The sequence below is a fragment of the Stigmatopora argus genome, chromosome 22, assembly GCF_051989625.1.
Source record: "Stigmatopora argus isolate UIUO_Sarg chromosome 22, RoL_Sarg_1.0, whole genome shotgun sequence".
In the NCBI taxonomy this organism is placed as follows: domain Eukaryota; kingdom Metazoa; phylum Chordata; class Actinopteri; order Syngnathiformes; family Syngnathidae; genus Stigmatopora; species Stigmatopora argus.
Genome location: NC_135408.1, coordinates 7,497,042 through 7,514,325, shown reverse-complemented (window position 1 = coordinate 7,514,325; position 17,284 = coordinate 7,497,042). Strand labels below are relative to the sequence as shown.

At 39.7% G+C, this 17,284-nt stretch overlaps 2 protein-coding genes across 4 annotated transcripts in view; one reads left to right on the top strand and one right to left on the bottom strand.

Annotated features, from left to right (window-relative positions):
- gabrb2b (gamma-aminobutyric acid type A receptor subunit beta2b) overlaps nucleotides 1–17,284 on the bottom strand; it is a 225,016-nt gene that overhangs the window by 38,955 nt on the left and 168,777 nt on the right. For all 3 annotated transcript variants that reach the window (XM_077591974.1, XM_077591976.1, XM_077591975.1), the window contains 2 exons: nucleotides 12,540–12,638; nucleotides 4,541–4,674 (listed from right to left, as the gene is read on the bottom strand). The gene's annotated coding sequence lies outside the window, so the exon portion shown is untranslated. The remainder of the gene's footprint in view (nucleotides 1–4,540; nucleotides 4,675–12,539; nucleotides 12,639–17,284) is intronic.
- Nucleotides 7–16,816, top strand: gabra6b (gamma-aminobutyric acid type A receptor subunit alpha6b). Its single transcript, XM_077591980.1, has 10 exons — nucleotides 7–269; nucleotides 396–520; nucleotides 910–977; nucleotides 2,664–2,884; nucleotides 3,520–3,602; nucleotides 3,922–4,065; nucleotides 4,812–4,964; nucleotides 7,322–7,599; nucleotides 11,114–11,370; nucleotides 16,209–16,816. Exons 1-10 carry the CDS (start codon nucleotides 235–237, stop codon nucleotides 16,219–16,221), a joined length of 1,377 nt encoding a protein of 458 aa, XP_077448106.1. The 5' UTR covers nucleotides 7–234; the 3' UTR covers nucleotides 16,222–16,816.

Sequence of the window (17,284 nt, the reverse complement as noted above, 5' to 3'; positions counted from 1 at the left end):
TTATTTATTTATTTATTTCCCTCTCAACTGAGCGGTTGAGTTTGTGAGGCGTGCGCACTGGAAAGCAAGTCAAGTCGTGGCGGACCGGACTGACGCGCCAAATCCTCGCAACTCAAACAAGAGCAGCTCGCATTTTCAAATAAGGAATCATGTCCACTCGTGACGATGACATGTCCTATTTTGCGTAGCTGACCACGGAATTGAACACTTTGTATTTTGGGACTAATACAAGGCATGGATTTCCCTTTGGCGTGCTTCTTTCTGTCTTGGTGAGTCGCAAACTGTCGGACTTTTACGCACAAAACAGTGCGCCTTTTTCCCCCCGCACCACTTCATAAACTCCTCGATGTATTTTTCACAAGGTTTTTTTCATTTTCCCCCTTTTTTTTATTCAGTTACAGCGTATGCAGCGTTTGGGGGACTCAGCACACTGAGAGCAATATCTATTTGGATAACATCACTCGCATATTAGATAGATTACTGGACGGTTATGACAACAGGCTGCGACCTGGATTTGGAGGTATTTTTTTCCCACTTCTAAAATACATTTTACATCACACTGGTGTTGTTGGTGTGCGTTTGTGGATAAAAGTTCAGCCATGTTTACCCAGGCTGGTTGTGAAAGTAACTGCGTGGTGCTGTCAAATGTGGATAAATGTATTCTATGAGCCATTTGTCAATGTGAGGATCAAGTTAAATCTAAATTTTATGAGTAGTATAATGAACATAACTACTGGGAATTGCAGTACAAATACAGTGCAACCTCAGTAACAACACAGTTACACAATATATTTTAGGCATACATAGCTAAAAGTTAGTATAATGTGTTTTCCCCCCACAAATATATGTATAAATATATTTTTAATCAGTGTTTTGTTAGGAATAAGTGCCTAACTGCCTGTGCTGTAGGTCCAGTGACAGAAGTCAAAACGGACATCTTTGTTACCAGCTTTGGACCAGTTTCAGATGTCGAGATGGTATGTAAAACATACTTCAAATATACTTTTTTTTTTAACTCTGTCGTGTTGCCTCACCTTCGTGGGGACAAAGGACAATGTGTACAGTTTGTTGTTGTTGTTTTTTTCTTTTTTTTTTTTCCGTTGTAACTGATTCCTAGCCTTCATTATTCCCGCATTTGGGCAGATGTCATTAGTGCAGCTTAGTCGGAATTTAATCTGGTTGACAATCCCCTCCCGTCAGAGAGAGGGAGAGTGATGTGGCTGATGCTAGGACGGGATAGGCTGCTGGCCATTCCTGGCATGGGATAGGCCGACCGCTATATGTCTTTTGAATGTGATGCTGCTGTCCAGGGTGTTTCGTGTGGTCTCTAAAGCTTTGGAGTGCTGCGTGATGATGGCGTTGATGGAGGATCTATTTAGAGAGGCATGGAAGAAAAAGGCTCTCCAGGGCAGTGAGGTTACCTATTTGACCTCAAAACGTTCAGGATTGACTTGTATTTAAGACTGACGGGCTAGGAGATTTTCTCTGCAGACTTTAAGGTCAATTTACAGTCAGAACTCTTGATATGCAATCTTTTGAGGAAAAAAAGTTCTACCACATGACCAAGATAATACTGGCTAACAATATTCCCTAAATCTGTATGTTTATATAATGTACTCGTAGCCTGATTTTTTTTTCCTCCAAAACTTTTCTTTAATTATTTGGCTACATGAAGCTTAAATATTTAAAAAAGCTTCCCAATTTGCTTCAGCACTGGTCGAAGTAAAATGAAGCGAAATATTTTGTGTACTACCTAATAGAAACTGTGTATTATTACAAATCAGAAGGGTATTTGGGTGCTCATTCTCACTACATTACTATGTTGGGAGGGCAACTGGAACTTTTAATTGAACAAGGAAGGGATTGGCAGGGTAATGGGGTCTTCAAATGGGCCAATCAAATCTCTTTTTGCGTTTCTTTTTAACTAATTGCCAAAAATACATATAAAACTGAAAGAATGTTGTTTTTTAAGTAATGGTAGTGTAATGATAGATTATTATTATTATTATCAAATTTAGTATACAGGAAACAACAAGACATTTGAGTTTGATTTAGTGTTACAGCAATCTCCCTCATAAGAAAAATGACTGAAGACTTCCTAAAATGTATGATAAAGAGAAATATATTGTAATGTGTTACAGTGAAAGAGCATATCCACTTCACACTTTCTGTGTGCCCATAGTTTGCTGGGATAAGCTCAAGCACCCCTAAACCCCTCATAAGAATAATCCCCATGAATATACTACAATGAATAATGGTCTCAAGTCTTTAAATTGTTAATGACAGTGAATCATATTTGCAGAATTCTCACAAAATTTAAAAAACGTGTTAGTATGCTCTGTGGTGCTCGTTTATAAAAATATATTTGGGAGAATTGTGTATTAGCTATCCCAACATTTGTAGTAAAAGTAAATATGACAATATACAATTGTCCAGGGAGGCTGTTTAAAATGCATGCACGTGCCAAGCCATGTTGGCCACAAGGGAAAAAAATACAATAAAAATTCAATACACATATCAAACATTACTAGAACTCTGTTCAGCTGGTTGCAAAGAAACCACGGTTCACTTCCCACCTCCCAGTCTCCGGAGATTAGATATATACAGCAGTGTCACTGATGTTATAGTGAATAAGTAGTAAAAGTTCTACTCGCCCTATACAGGAATACACTATGGACGTGTTCTTCCGGCAAACATGGATCGACGAGCGCTTGAAATTTGAGGGCCCTATTGAAATACTGCGGCTCAACAACCTCATGGTCAGCAAGATCTGGACGCCGGACACATTTTTCCGCAACGGGAAGAGGTCGATCTCTCACAACATGACCACCCCCAACAAGCTGTTTCGCATCATGCAGAACGGAACTATCCTTTACACCATGAGGTACTAGTGCTGAGGCCAAGACCAGAATAGAGTGGCAGATGAAGCCTTGGGTAGCAAATCAAACAAAGCATAGAAAAGAGGATGCACAGATATGCGCACAACCGTTCCAAAGTAAAAAAAACAGAAAAACTGCCATCTGATTGGGGGAAAAAAAGCTTTTAGATGGCAATTAAAAAAATTGCTTGGTTCCAAAAAGAGAGAATGGTGGTGTGCTCCTTGTTTGATGGAGGGCATTGGTTCAGATTTCTCAAAAATGAGTGCAATATTGAATGCATACTCTTTTGTCTGATTCCAAACTAATGATGCACTATACTCCGCATCATCTTTTGAAGTTGAGCAGCAAAAAGGCACATCCACAATGCTGCTGTAGTGATGCTATATGGCTGAGGACAGTCATCATTACTATTTTTTTGTTTGTTTTGGCGTTTTTGGGGTGGGGAGGTCATAGTTCTGATTTTCTGACTGTCTTCTCATTCAATAATGTATGTTTTTGCTTTAGCCAATATTTATTATACTTTTTAAAATGTTTTTTGCATTCTAACAACACACAGAAAGCCTATATTACTTGATAACTTACATGATCAAAAATTGCTATATAAAAAAACCTCAATGCAAACTAATTTCTATTCTGACAGATTAACTATAAACGCAGAGTGTCCCATGCGTCTGATGAACTTCCCCATGGACGGACATGCATGCCCACTCAAGTTTGGGAGCTGTGAGTTTTTGTTGTTGTTTTGTGAAGTCTCTGTGACAGATGGTGCTACTCTCAAATGATCACTGTCACTGACTTACTGTCAAACTGACAGGACACCCTTCATAGATGTCAATTTGAAAGATGCAGCTCATATGAGCAGCTTGGAGTCTGTCACCATGTGTCACTTCAACAGGCTATTAATTAGCAAAAGAAAGCTGCTTTGTTTGGACATCAGGGTTTTCTAGTAGAAAATATTAGAAATATTCTCTTCCTCCTTTAACTGGGCCTAAATCAGGATGCTGTTGGATGTTAAAAGGCACACCTGATGCGTTCCCTACAGATGCTTACCCTGTCAGTGAGATCATGTACACATGGAAGAAAGGTCCTTTGTCTTCTGTTGAGGTGCCTCAGGAGTCATCCAGTCTGTTGCAGTATGACCTGATCGGTCAGCGGGTGTCAAGTGAAAGGCTGAAGTCCAATACGGGTGAGCAAAACCCCTCGTGAAATGATTTTTATAAGGTTTTAAGGTGTCCTGGACACACGTGCTGGAATCTTCTGGTCATGACACGTAACAAGAATTCATGCACCAGAGGGCAAGTTTCCAAACGAATGATTTTTATGGCTCAGACATTTTTTTTTACCTAACCTCCCCATTGATACATTGTAGCTCGCCAGGGCCCATTACACTTACAGAAAATGACAAAAAGACAGTCTGAATACCCAAGATTCTATCTTAGAATGATAGCCATATAATCAGTGAAAAAAAGAAAGTATTGGATGGTACTATAACCAATCAGGATCTGGGAAAACTAAACCCGAACCAGAGTTGTTTAATGAGTAAACAGCAGATACTGCAATCATTCTCAAGACCTTTTAAGTCATGTTTTTTTTGTCTGAGATAAAGTATTTTTATCTTTGAAAGTACTAAAAAAGGGGGTCAAATCAGGAGTAAAATGTACCTTTCAGTTCCGAAGTAGAGAAACGAGGACACGGCATCAAAGAAACTCTTGGTCTAATATTTTCCTCATGTCGGCTTTGATTTTGTTCCGGGTTTCCAGTACGTAGTCCCTCCACTCATCAGATTTTCAGATTCCTTAATCAAAAGCAAAGAAATTGGAATAGAATCAATTCGCTATTCACAAGAGTGTATATTTTCGTATAAAACAGATCTCTCATTCAAGCAGCCCGGAAAGCAAGTAACACCTTAGAAACAATTCTCTTCTCTCCCAGGGGAATACGTCATAATGACTGTCCACTTTCATCTGCAACGGAAAATGGGATTTTTCCTGATTCAGACGTATATTCCCTGTATCATGACGGTGATCTTGGCTCAAGTTTCTTTCTGGATTAACAAGGAATCAGTTCCTGCTCGGACAGTGTTCGGTAAGAGTGATTTTATTTTAGCTTTGGACATGTTATACATTTTTCTCAAGTTTTCAATGTATGTTAAAAGTTCAAACCAAGTAGTCTTAAACTTTACTTCTCATCTTTTTTTCCCCCAAGTTTCCAGTAGTCAAAAGAAATACTCAGTATCATTATAACGCCTACGGTTTGACCTTAATGCTAGTTTTCTTCTGAAACCTTTACGCAGGCATATGCTCCGCTGTTACCAGAACATTCAACGGAGACTTTGATTGGTTCTTAAAATAAGAAATGCAAGCTCCAATAAAAGACAGGCATCATTTTTTTTTTTACCTTTCTTCATTATCGTCATTCCTCCTCCACAGTGGTTGAACTGAATTAATAGGGAATAAATGTCCTTTTTGAAATTGCTCATGCAGAGGGCTGAGAGGGGGAGGATGATGTTTATACTTGGCCTGCTTCTGAGCACTCACAGGTTCCGCTCGCTCACATTACATTACGCTACAATTGCCACCGAGCTCTAGCCTCGGGAGCAGAGCGGGCGAGAGACACCGAAGGAAGACAGAGAGAGAGAGAGAAGAGCGAGAAATAAAGACGCAAAGAGACAAAGCAAAGAGGAAAAGATGGGAGAAGTGTTTGGAACTGCGCACATTCCAATCCATTTTAATCTTGGTACCGTCAAATTAAGTTAAATCTCTAAGTAACTGATGCACTAGATGACGGTACTATATCTTTCACTTGGAATTAGTAGCTAGCCAAACAGCCTCAATGAATATATCATGCTATTGTGGGAATTTGAAAGAATTATATTCAGTAGAAGGACAAGGAGAAAGACATTTTACAAACAAAACTGTCCATTCTAGACATTTCCCAGACATCAAGTAGTGTGTATTTATAGTTGTATATTCAATGAATTTTCTATACACAGTTTGTATGTTTTTCTAATGCTTAGTAAATTCTTGGGACTGATTTTGTTCAGACTGTGTATGGATACATAAATACTACAAAATGCAAGCATAGGGTGGGATGGAGTTGTATTTTTCCCCACATTAAGTTCTTGGATGGCAGTTTAATAATTCATATTGGCTGTAGAGGTTTTAGTAATCCTATCCCTAGTTGTTTTCCTTGGCTCACCTTAGTTTTACACAACCACAAGACTGATTTGTTTGTGATGTTTAAAGAATATCTTTTATTTTTGTTCTGCATAGCAGAAATACAATTTAAGACTTTTTATTACATTATTTTGTCCAGTTTTGAAAAAAGGGCCCCATCATGTTTATATGTTTTTACCATTGGAGTCATTAATTGTCTGACTTTACTCTTGTAAGCAACCTCTGTTGCAAAGGTTGTAAAAGAAAGTTTTGTTTTGATTTATTAAAATAATTTATTTGTGATTGTTTTAGTTTGTGCATTGTAGAGGGTCCATTTAATGGTTACGAGAGATTGAAAATAGAGACGTGGAGGAACTATAAATGTGCGCAGTACATTAAACCTATAGCATATTGTGGACTGCATCATCAACATCCTCTCTAAAAGCTTAAAGTCCCTTGAGCAGAAGTCTTCCAGGCTTAATTGAGTGTATTCTAATTTGTACCTGCACCATACACACACACACACACACACACAACTCCATAAATGCCCAAAGCATTGCACTTCTGTCCCATCTTTAGAACAACACTTCCCTCCCTGACACATTTTCTTTTACTTCCATTTGCCTTCCCCTATTGGTTAGCTTCCCAGCCTTTTTTAAATTCTATTCACTACATTTAGAATAAAGAAACTCAGCATTGCTTTAAGAAGCTGTGCAGTTTAAAGAGAATTTCTGCCCACTGGTAAAGTAATGCCCCACAAGAGATGCATTATTACATCACGTGGTACCTTAATTTCCTCAGTTGCAAATGAAATCCCAAATTTAAGTCTTCAATTACTCCCCCACCCCTTACTTTCAATCAATTAGATGACTCATTTGCGCAGATGTTTCTAAAAAGAGATGTGTAATGTCTGATAAGAATTTGATTGTAGTTTTTTCATGAAATTCGGTTTAAGTTCATTTGGGCCTATGTGTGATCAGTGCTCTCGCAAGCTCACTGTTTTGAGATCATCAGTATATTATCACGGCTGTCACAATGTGGAGAGCACAGAGGATATTACAGGATATTGTCACGGACAGATTAGCTTCCCCTAAAGTGATATTTTGGCACAGAGCTCTAAACTGAAATGCCACCTGGTCTGACATTCTGATTGTTTACTGAAGCAGAGCGTCATCTGGACGGTCTGTTATTATATGTAATTGGACAGAATTACATCAATATTGGCAATGGGCTACTATGATAATTTGAATGATACTATCAGTTCCCATTTGTCAATTTCTATTTCAGGAATCACAACTGTGCTGACCATGACCACGCTCAGCATCAGTGCCCGCCACTCTCTCCCCAAAGTCTCTTACGCCACCGCCATGGATTGGTTCATTGCCGTTTGCTTCGCTTTCGTCTTTTCGGCGCTCATCGAGTTCGCGGCCGTCAACTACTTTTCTACGCTGCAAGCCAACCGGGAGCTTCGCAAGGCAGCGGCCATGAAGACGGCGGCCCAAGAGGCCGCAGCTGCAGCAGCCGCACCAGCTGCTAACGCGGGAAATGATGGCGAGGTCTCCACAGTAAGTGCCCAATATGTCAAATTGACTAGTAGATATATTTTCGGTACACGGTCGATTGGTCGCCGGTCTTTTGGTCGCCGGTCTTTTGGTCGCCCGGAAGGTTATTGATAATTACCATTTAAATCGTTGCTCAAATTCCCTAAATACAAACTGCAAATTACTATTTAGTCATACTTAATGCCCTAGTGATTATTAGGCTAAAGAAAAGCTCCAAATTTCCCAGACTTTTATTGTTTTTGTTGGAGAACTTGTTAAGACCCTGACTGACGTACCTTCTTAAAGGGACAACGCATATACATACAAACTCTTATACACTCACACGTCGGCTCAGTGAAACTGCTCATGGCCATTGTTGGCTTTTATTGATGCATACACCGTGTTGTTTTACCTTGTTTTGTCGCCAGTCTTTTGATCGTCGGTCTTTTGGTCGCCGGTCTTTTGGTCGCCCGTTGTCGCGGTCGGGGCGACCAAAAGACCGGCAACCAATCGACCGCACATGATATTTTCAGTCCCTGGTCAAATTCAACACAAAGGATTTAAAAATAAAAATTTAAATAAAAAATAATATATATCTATATCTATATATATTTAGCTCCGGGAATCCCATTTTATTGTGAAATTTGTTGTCGGTTCTTTGTTCCGTTGGAATTTATGATTTGATAGACCGTTTGTGTGTTTGTTTGTTACATATGTTGGCTGGTGAGCTATTCATTAAGTGTCCCGGTTGGTTTGGATGGCGTCATTTGAGAAGAGAAAAAAAGCGGTACTATGTATAGGTATAAATTGAAGATTTTAACTTGCACGATGGCTGTTGAACAGATGGTTGAAATGGGCTATTTGCAGTGAAAACATTAACTTAGATGACTATAACTGCAAGGCAAACTGGTGGCAGGTAAATTACAAATTACAAAGCTCATGTAAAAATTCCACACCGATGTTCACTCTAACTATACAGATTGAACTCCATTACTCTCCATGTGAACACTGTGTTCTACTGGCTGCTAAATTATTCTTCATAGATTGTCCATGCGTGCACTTTTAAATACTGCCGCCTCCACTTTATCCATGTCGATGCAGGCATCCCCACATAATCTACTGCTCACCCTCAAACACATATACAGCCTTGCATCTATATGCACACGCTCACTTAATCTGGAGTATTATGCATCCCACATCCATACAATGCACTCATCCAGCTCTAAAGTGACTTATCTATTCATCTAGCCTGAGTATCCGTCCTCTTTTCCTCTCTCCCTGCCCTGTTACTGTGTGATCACCAAAGAGAGTGACATGAGAAGACAGCCAGTAGTCGCCCCTGTGAATGACGATGCCGCAGATTACGTAACAGCCATAGATTAAGGGAATATCCAACGAATTGCGAAGGGGAGGGCAAGCGCCACGCTGGAAGGGCAAGCTTGGACTGAGATGCATACAGTGGATGTGCAGGGGGAGGCCAGCGGGGGTTCGTTTTTATGTTAGGTGCGTAAGAATTGCACTGAAAAGAGCTGTGTGGGAAGGGAGGCGTCATAGAAAATGACTGCTTTCACCAAAATATGTAGGAGGGCAGTGAAAAGAAAGATGGAAAAATCACATGTAACCATGGATAGAAATAGCAATCATCCAGTCACGATTTTTAACATGACGAGTTGTTATGGCTGCAAGGTAGAACCGTGTCAGGAAATTATTATTTTGACATGGTAATGCTTTAGAAGACAAAAGGGAAAAGTGCAATGTGAAAAGTAGACTGAGTTGGTGAATTATTTTCCAGACCCATTTTTTGGCTAGAGCAGTTAGAGTTTGCTTTCATGGATAGGAGATAAAAAGCAGTTGGATGAATTCCAAAACAGAATAACTGATGAGCCTTTGACTAAATGGGGGAAATTGCCATTTGATTGAGCAGAATAAATGCTGCATAGTGTTTATTTTTTAAAATCATTGTCTATTGAGTAAAACTGTGTTTATAGTTTTTTTCATTCTTAATGTATTAAATAGCAGTATATAAATGTAACACCCACTCTCCACCCACTTACAGACATGTAGATGACCTATCTAAACCCACTCCCAAACCAAGCATATCAGCAATATGCAGTTATTGTAACCTTATTTCACACACACCTACGCATACACTGCCTCATATATAAACAGAAAGCATGTACATATCGATTGCAACCACCCCCGCACTTACAGTACACATACCCAAACAATAGGAATGTAATGTCTTGCCCAATAGTAGGTGACCATCTGTGACATGTTGGAGTGTGTGTGTGTGTGTGTGTGTGTGTGTGTGTGTGTGTGTGTGTGTGTGTGTGTATTCAAATGTTGAGTAGAGAGGAAAAAAAAGGTAGTTTACAAGACTGGGGCTCGATTAGCAGGAAACCAACCGAGCTAGTGTATCATTATCAGAATAAAGTGTCTCTCTGGGAGCTGTTGCCATGTATAGTGTAGTACACACTTTGACAATCACGGTCATATACAAATACACACTCACACATCACACTCCATGTGGTAGAATTGATAAACAGACTGGTAATGGAATTTAGAGAACTGGCCAGTAGGAACCCAAAAATAAAACGTGCAAATCTCCATCCTAAAATAGAGCTCATTTTAGCAAATGGGATGCAAGGGAATAATGGACACTATTACTTTTTAATGTGAAGTTTTACCTAGGTTTTGTTAGCGCTTCTCACCATTCTCACCGTTGATGCTGTATGCGTTTAATGAATTTCATCATACCTTAAAATTGGTGTTATGGATTGGGAAATTATCCAATTACTGCTTCAACACTATCAGCCTCATTGCATAAACTGAAAGAAACTTTTTTTATTTTGCTAATTGCATTTTTTTCCTTCGTCGAGTGGACCGGGATAATCTCATAGCTCAGCATTTGTTCTATTTCTGGGCTACTGCAGGTAAAAGATTCCGTGCTGTTTTCTTTGGATTATTGCGCCGGCTGGCAGTCTCGCTCTCACGCTGACTATCTGCTGTCAACATGGCGTTTTTTGACCCAATTCCCAGAAGTGCTTTAGTTGTTTCCTCTCCTTGCAGACCGCGTGCGATTTACAACAAGTGGAGCATGGGTTTGGTTTACTCAAACCTGATGAGGCATGCTAATAACCATATGCCAATATGTAGGAATCTATTTGGATTTCTGCCATCTCCCTCCCAAAAATGTTGAAATCCCCTTTGGAAATTAAACAAACATCATTGATTTCCTTTGTTGAGCTTCTTGTCTGCTGTTTGTCAATATTTAAACAAAGATTTTACATTCATGGACTCAACCTCAAAAATCAGTCTAAATAAGTAATCTACATCAATTTGACTTCAATGTTTTTCTAATCCCTCATATTATGAAATATTTCTGTATTTATTCAACGACTAATGAATGATTCATAGGTCTTATGTTTGGAAACCAAAACCCAGCAGTTTTCATTAGCACTGCCAACGTGTTACATCATTCTACTTGGTCCGTTGTTTTCGTTTTTTTCAAAAAGTGAATTTCTCTTCTCTCTCCAAGGGGGATGCGAGCAATGTCTTGAAGAAGAGGATGAATTCAGCGCCCCTCTTTGACCGCCCGGCCAAAACCTTCCCCAATCCGCCCGTCAGCGCGCAGGCCTTCCTGCAGCAAGGCTCAGCTATGCCAGACAACAACGTCCTGACGGGCACCAGCATTATCGACAAATACTCTCGCATCCTCTTCCCGCTTTCCTTCGGCGCCTTCAACCTGGTCTACTGGATTGTGTACCTCACCAAGGACACCATGGAGATGACCAGGTGAACATATGGCATGTTTGCTATTTTAAAACACTGATTTGTCAGCAATGATGGGACTACTTTTCTGAAACTGTCTCTTTCGGAATGGGATGAAAGTCCTTGCAAATAGATGGATTCCAAGCCTGTTTTATTTCTGCATGTTTCCATCTCCGTTCATTTCTATTTGTTTTTTCAAGCATGCATTTTCTTCACCTAGGTTCGAGGTTATTATTCGACAGCTGCAAAATCCTCCTACACGTTCATCGCTAATTAGTCACCACATGTCTTTTTAGAAATCAGCCAGCGGAGTGGTCAAAGATACACAGTGGTTAACATTATCGAGGCTAAGGAAGGAAATGAGGGGGGGAGAAAAGAACAGAGCGGTGGGACCTATATTTGTCATTTAGTGGTTTTACTAGGACAGCAGCCTGGAGGAGAATTTGCTTTTACATGTACACTGAACTACTTTATATGGAAAAACTAGGTAAGGTGGCTTTAAACTGAACTCTGGGAATATTCTGCAGCTATGGGTAACTTGCATGTTTGCGTAGGATGACGCAAGATTAAAGGACAAAAAGAGTAGTAAAATGAAGTGTTTTTTGTGTCCTGGCTAATGGGCATGTATATTCCAAAGATCAGAATGAATTATTTAATGGCAAATTGTCAAATACACACTCAAATTGCAAATTTAATGATGATTTGGTCAACTGAAAAAAAATCTTTCACCTATGCGCAAGAATTCCTGAAGGGGGTAAACATGTTTTGTTTTTAATGCAGATGTAATTGGCTTTAAATGAACAACTGGAGAGTGATTTTAGCGCAGCTGAGTTTGCGAGCCAGATAAATGTTGTATGCACCATTTTTGTTGCCACGGCAACATTTTCTTTTAATGTTCTGGTTTGTAAATATTTAACTTTCTGATACTTGCTTTTGTTTACTTCCGCAAAATTGCCTATTTTATTCAGGTGCACCAAAAGGACATTGCATTAATATCATTTGCATAATTTAATGCAAACATTTTTTTTCCATACTACAGGTGGCGATTTAAGATTACATTTACGTTCACATAAAGTGTGACTTGAAATATACCGAATAGACAAATAAGATCTTAACAACTGCAGCTTTAATTGTAAAGGCAACGTAACCTTTGAACCCAAGATACATGCATGTAGGAAGGTGAGTTTTCTTACCGCCTACAGTTCATGATCCATGCTTCCAAATTTTCATCATAGCGACTCTGTGGGGGGGTCTTCTAATCTGCGTCCATCCTTCTGGTCCCCTCATGTGATCTGTGGTTAGGAATGGATACATAAATTGATATCAAATGAAATACACACCTGTAACTTGTGATATTAACTGTAGTGGGATCTAATGAAATACCATTTTATTGAATTTACAGTTTCCATACTGCCTCTTATTAAATGGAATTGTGAGAAAGCCTGTAGATATTGTCAAAAAATATACACAGAAAGCACTTAACAGAATTCTAAACAGTTTTTTTTATTTTTATGAATGATGTAGCTCATGCGAACTGTCAGCTTTTACACTCAGTCAATACAAGTGCATTGAGAAAACGCATTGAGAGTGTTGAAAGGATAAAGAAGGTGATAAAAGACCCAACGGCCCAGAGGTGATAGCTTCAAGTCCCCAGAGGTGCTACAGGCGCTAAGCGGACCAGCCAGACCAAAGCAACGCGCTACACCTGCTTGATATCCTAATTGATCGCGCTTGAATTATCTACAAAGGAAATGTCGGGATGTTTAGCGTGAAAGAAATATGAAAACATTTCTGCTGGTTTTTATTTTCAGTTTGTTGGCATTTATTTAAAAAAATGCAAATTGGCTATTCAGCCAACAGAGAGGGAATGTGTGCTTACAGAAATAATAAAATGTTAATAATACCAAAATGACTGCAATGTTAATGATAAGCAGCGTTCCTGTTTGGTGTTTGAATGTTCACTAAAATATTTTTTAGAACTACTGAAATTGATGTGCATCTGTTGAGATGTGACTGTATCCTGAAAATCAATATAATGGAATATTTCAAAATGACCTTGGCACTATTTGTCACTTATTAAACTGTACCTGCCGGTACTATACTACTCTTGCATGGACTCCAGTTTTCACCCTCACCCCGTAAGAACTTGCTTTTTTTGAAACTGTAAGACTCCAAATGGCCTTTAAGTGTGATTCAAAATGTGAATAGCTGTTTGTCTTCCCTTGGAATGCAATTGGCTCGCAACCAGTACAGATGAACCCCATTTCTTGCCCACAGTCTGCTGTGAGTGAGACTCAAAATCACCGTGACCGGACGTTTCGTCGAAAGACATTTGGTCGACCGGACGTTTGGTCGACCGGACGTTTGGTAGAAGGGACGTTTGGTAGAACGGACGTTTGGTCGCCGGGTTCGCTCGCTGTCAAATTATGACAGAGTTTACTGTTGATATTTTGATATTAGATATTTAGATTATAATTTTGAGAGCTGGTTTCAACAGTAACAACCCGGCGACCAAACGTCCGGTCGACCAAACGTCCGGTCGACCAAACATCCGGTCGACCAAACGTCCGGTCGACCAAACATCTTTCGACGAAACGTCCGAGTACCAAAATCACCAGCTACCATCAACTGAGGACAAGTACTATATAAAAATAACAAAAAAATGCAATTAAATTAACAGTGATATTTCTTGAGGGGGCCACTCACATTGTTGAGTTTCTGATCCTAAAGTCCATCCACCTTACAGCCTTCAATTAAGCCGAAGCAGATAAAAGCATGCAACAGATTCCTTTTACCCCCAATTTCCTTTTTTGTGTGGGCTTGCCTCTATTACCACAAGCCCACCTGGAGGGATGAGCTGGACCAGAAGAGTCCCGTCTGTTTGTGTGAGAGTGTCTGCAGGTGGATTTTTGAATGTGTGTGTGTGCACACTCCTACTTGCGGGGGGGAAAATTGTGAACAAGTGTGTGAATGTGCCGTGGCAGGAGCTGTAGTGCCGACTGACTGGAGGCGACTTCCATGAATAGGGGCACTCAGAGGGGGACGTGAAGGAAAGAAATTTGCTGAAAATACTTCCTTCCATGAGAGGCCACAGCTGGTGGATGCACTGGTGGCTGGATGTGATGCACGCACGTGCACGCGTGTATCCTCTTTATTGGCCAACAGTGCCAGATTTTGGAGGGGGGAAAAACACCACCTTGTTGTTGCTCTTAAATCCCAATCACCAAATTCTGTTTCCAAGTTCATACCTTGAAACCATAAATTGGCTTTAGTGATTATTCTATTTAAGTCCCATCATACAGGCATCAAGAGGGATATAACTAGCCACGCTTTCATTCTGTTTCAGCGTGGGCCGTCGAATTGTGGTATCCTTTCTGTGTTACTTGTTCTCTCTGCATTGTGTGTGTGTTTGCTCGTGTGCTAGTAATTCCTCACAAGCGCTTACGTAAGCGGAGAATACCGACTAATTCAAAGACACAGAATGGCTTCCTTTCCTCCCCCCTGACTTTAACACGTGCCACAGACCTATCGTTAGCACCCGTCAAACTTTGCCAGTAAAGGCAAGGGGCATCCCTGAGTGAAGTGAAGAGGGGTCTATCTTTTGGTCAGTATAATGTGGAGAGTGTATGTGCAATGTTTGAAGCCATCTGGTTGTTTGATTCAGTTGACCTATGGAGCAGCCTTTACCAGAGAGGGATTAATCAATTGTAAATTCCCTTAATTCAAGAAAACAGTACATGCCAAATTAATTTAACTGCCAGCCATTACACTACTGCTTGTTTTTCTGCAATTCTTTTCTTACCATAAAGTGTGAAATGACAACTAAGTAGATTTTCTTTTATCCATGTCCATGTGTCTTGATACAAAGACGTTATTGCTTGATCGTACAAATATGCCTAAAGACATCAGTACATGCCATTTATGTATATTTTGCATGATGTAATGTGTAATTTTAATGTTAAACAGCAGCAAAAAAAGTATGTAATGAGTTCTGGAAAAATTATAATTCATCAAATCAATACAAAACTGTTGTTTTTATTCTATTCTATCCAGTTTTTACTGTCTTTTTTTCCAATTAGGTTTTAGCTTTGCTATCCATTTTTTTGCCATTCACTCCAATTTTTTTTGTGTCAATATTTCCATTTATTGAAATGAGAAACATTGTCCAATTAACCTAGAATCACTAACTGCTGCCAACACAATTAACCAAAAAATGAAAGAAAAGAAGCCTATTTGCGCATGATATATATAAGTTAAAGTTATAGCTCTGAGTTTGACCAAACTTTGTCAAAGAAAAGACACAGGCACACAGAAAATGGGGAGAAAAAAAATGCCAGCAGCAATGTAAGATTGGCGAGTGAAAATATCTCCCGGCGATGTCAACTTCTCGAAGCTCTGACATGTCAAGAGGCGAAAGAAGGAGGAGGTGCGAGCCGCACTGCATACGTTTTCAGCCAAACTTTCTAAGGGCCAATGGTGAAAGCATATGTTTTAAAATTCAAACATTTGCTCTGTAATGAGAAGGTGCTCTTACATCATTCTGGAGAATTGAGTGCGTGTGGGCATACTGCTGATGAAAATGGTGTAGGTTGTGTATGCAGACAAGAGACTGCAAATACACTGCAATTTACATTTTGGACACACTTCATTCAGTAATTACAACAACTGACTGGCGAACAGTCTAGGGTGTGGAAATGCCTTTTAAATTTCCTTATTTTTCTTTACAGTGTGGCCTAGAGACTCCTTCCTTCCACATTTTGCAAAAATGTGCATGTGGTTATCAATTGTCTGTTGTTTTGAGGCAGCATAAACACACGTAGTACAAACCTAACACTGTAAATTTTGCTGTGTTTGTTTTCCAGGGACACCGTTTGAATCTGGAGTACGTGGTCGTACAAAGATGCAACTCCATAGACACATACACACAAAAGTGTGCACACACCCAAGTGTGAAGCCCAAATATAACACTGGTCTAATCAACAATTCATTGTGTGTGCATGTGTGTAATGCATGGCAGGGAAGTCTCTAATGATCCATCAGTGCATTGTACGTCTTTTTAAGTTGGCTGCAAAACTACAAAAGTGTCTTTAGAGTAGATGCCAACAAAAGCCAAGCGAGCAAACGCTTTGTCTATTGTACGTCTCCTTCGGACATTCAAAATTCCTTTTTTTTTCAGAACATATGAGACTACTGATTGATGTTGACTGGTAGCAAATCCAAGGAGCAGCAGGCTCTGCTTATCTTTTGTCATGCATGTCCAGACTTGGTCAATGAGATTCTGCATGTGTTTGAAATCATATGTTCACCTCCCCTTTATGTGATGTTTTTAGATGGCATAAGTGCACTCCATGCAATGGGCTGACTTATCCTCTCCAAAAATCCCTTCACACTCACTAACAACATTTCCCTGTGTGGCCTGAACAAAGAGGACGCAAGGGAAGATCTTATAAAATAAAACATTTTCAAGTGATGTGCAGGCACAGATTCGTAACTTGCACAAATGAGATATGACAGAATACCACCTGTCTAGTGAGGAAATAATTTTTAGCGTTTCTGGGTTAAAACAGGAAAACATAGGGAATTCACAAATTGCAATTTATCAAACGGACATCCATTTGGTAGTTGGGCATTAGGTTTGATCCAAACTAAGGTAGATTAACTGATTTTTTTTCCTTTCAAAATGTTAGAAGTTTTGTTTTTAGAGGCAACCTAAAGCACAGGGGTCACTTTCAAGGGGGTCAGAACGAGTTGGAATTTTCTGATGTAATCTGTCAAAAGGGATTGGATGTGATACGCCATCAATGCCACAAAAAGATGAGCAATCACGGCCATTCTTCGCAGTTTGAATGAACATCTACTGTGGGCTTTTTGTCCAAGAACTTAAACAGTGGACGGCAGATAGCCGAGTTTCAAAATGTTGATTCTTTGCTCACTGGGC

Coding starts and splice junctions, on each gene's coding strand:
- gabra6b (XM_077591980.1), top strand. CDS start 235: ATGGATTTCCCTTTGGCGTGCTTCTTTCTGTCTTG. Junction 2,885..3,519: donor ACTATCCTTTACACCATGAG/GTACTAGTGCTG, acceptor CTATTCTGACAG/ATTAACTATAAACGCAGAGT. Junction 4,965..7,321: donor TCCTGCTCGGACAGTGTTCG/GTAAGAGTGATT, acceptor TTTCTATTTCAG/GAATCACAACTGTGCTGACC.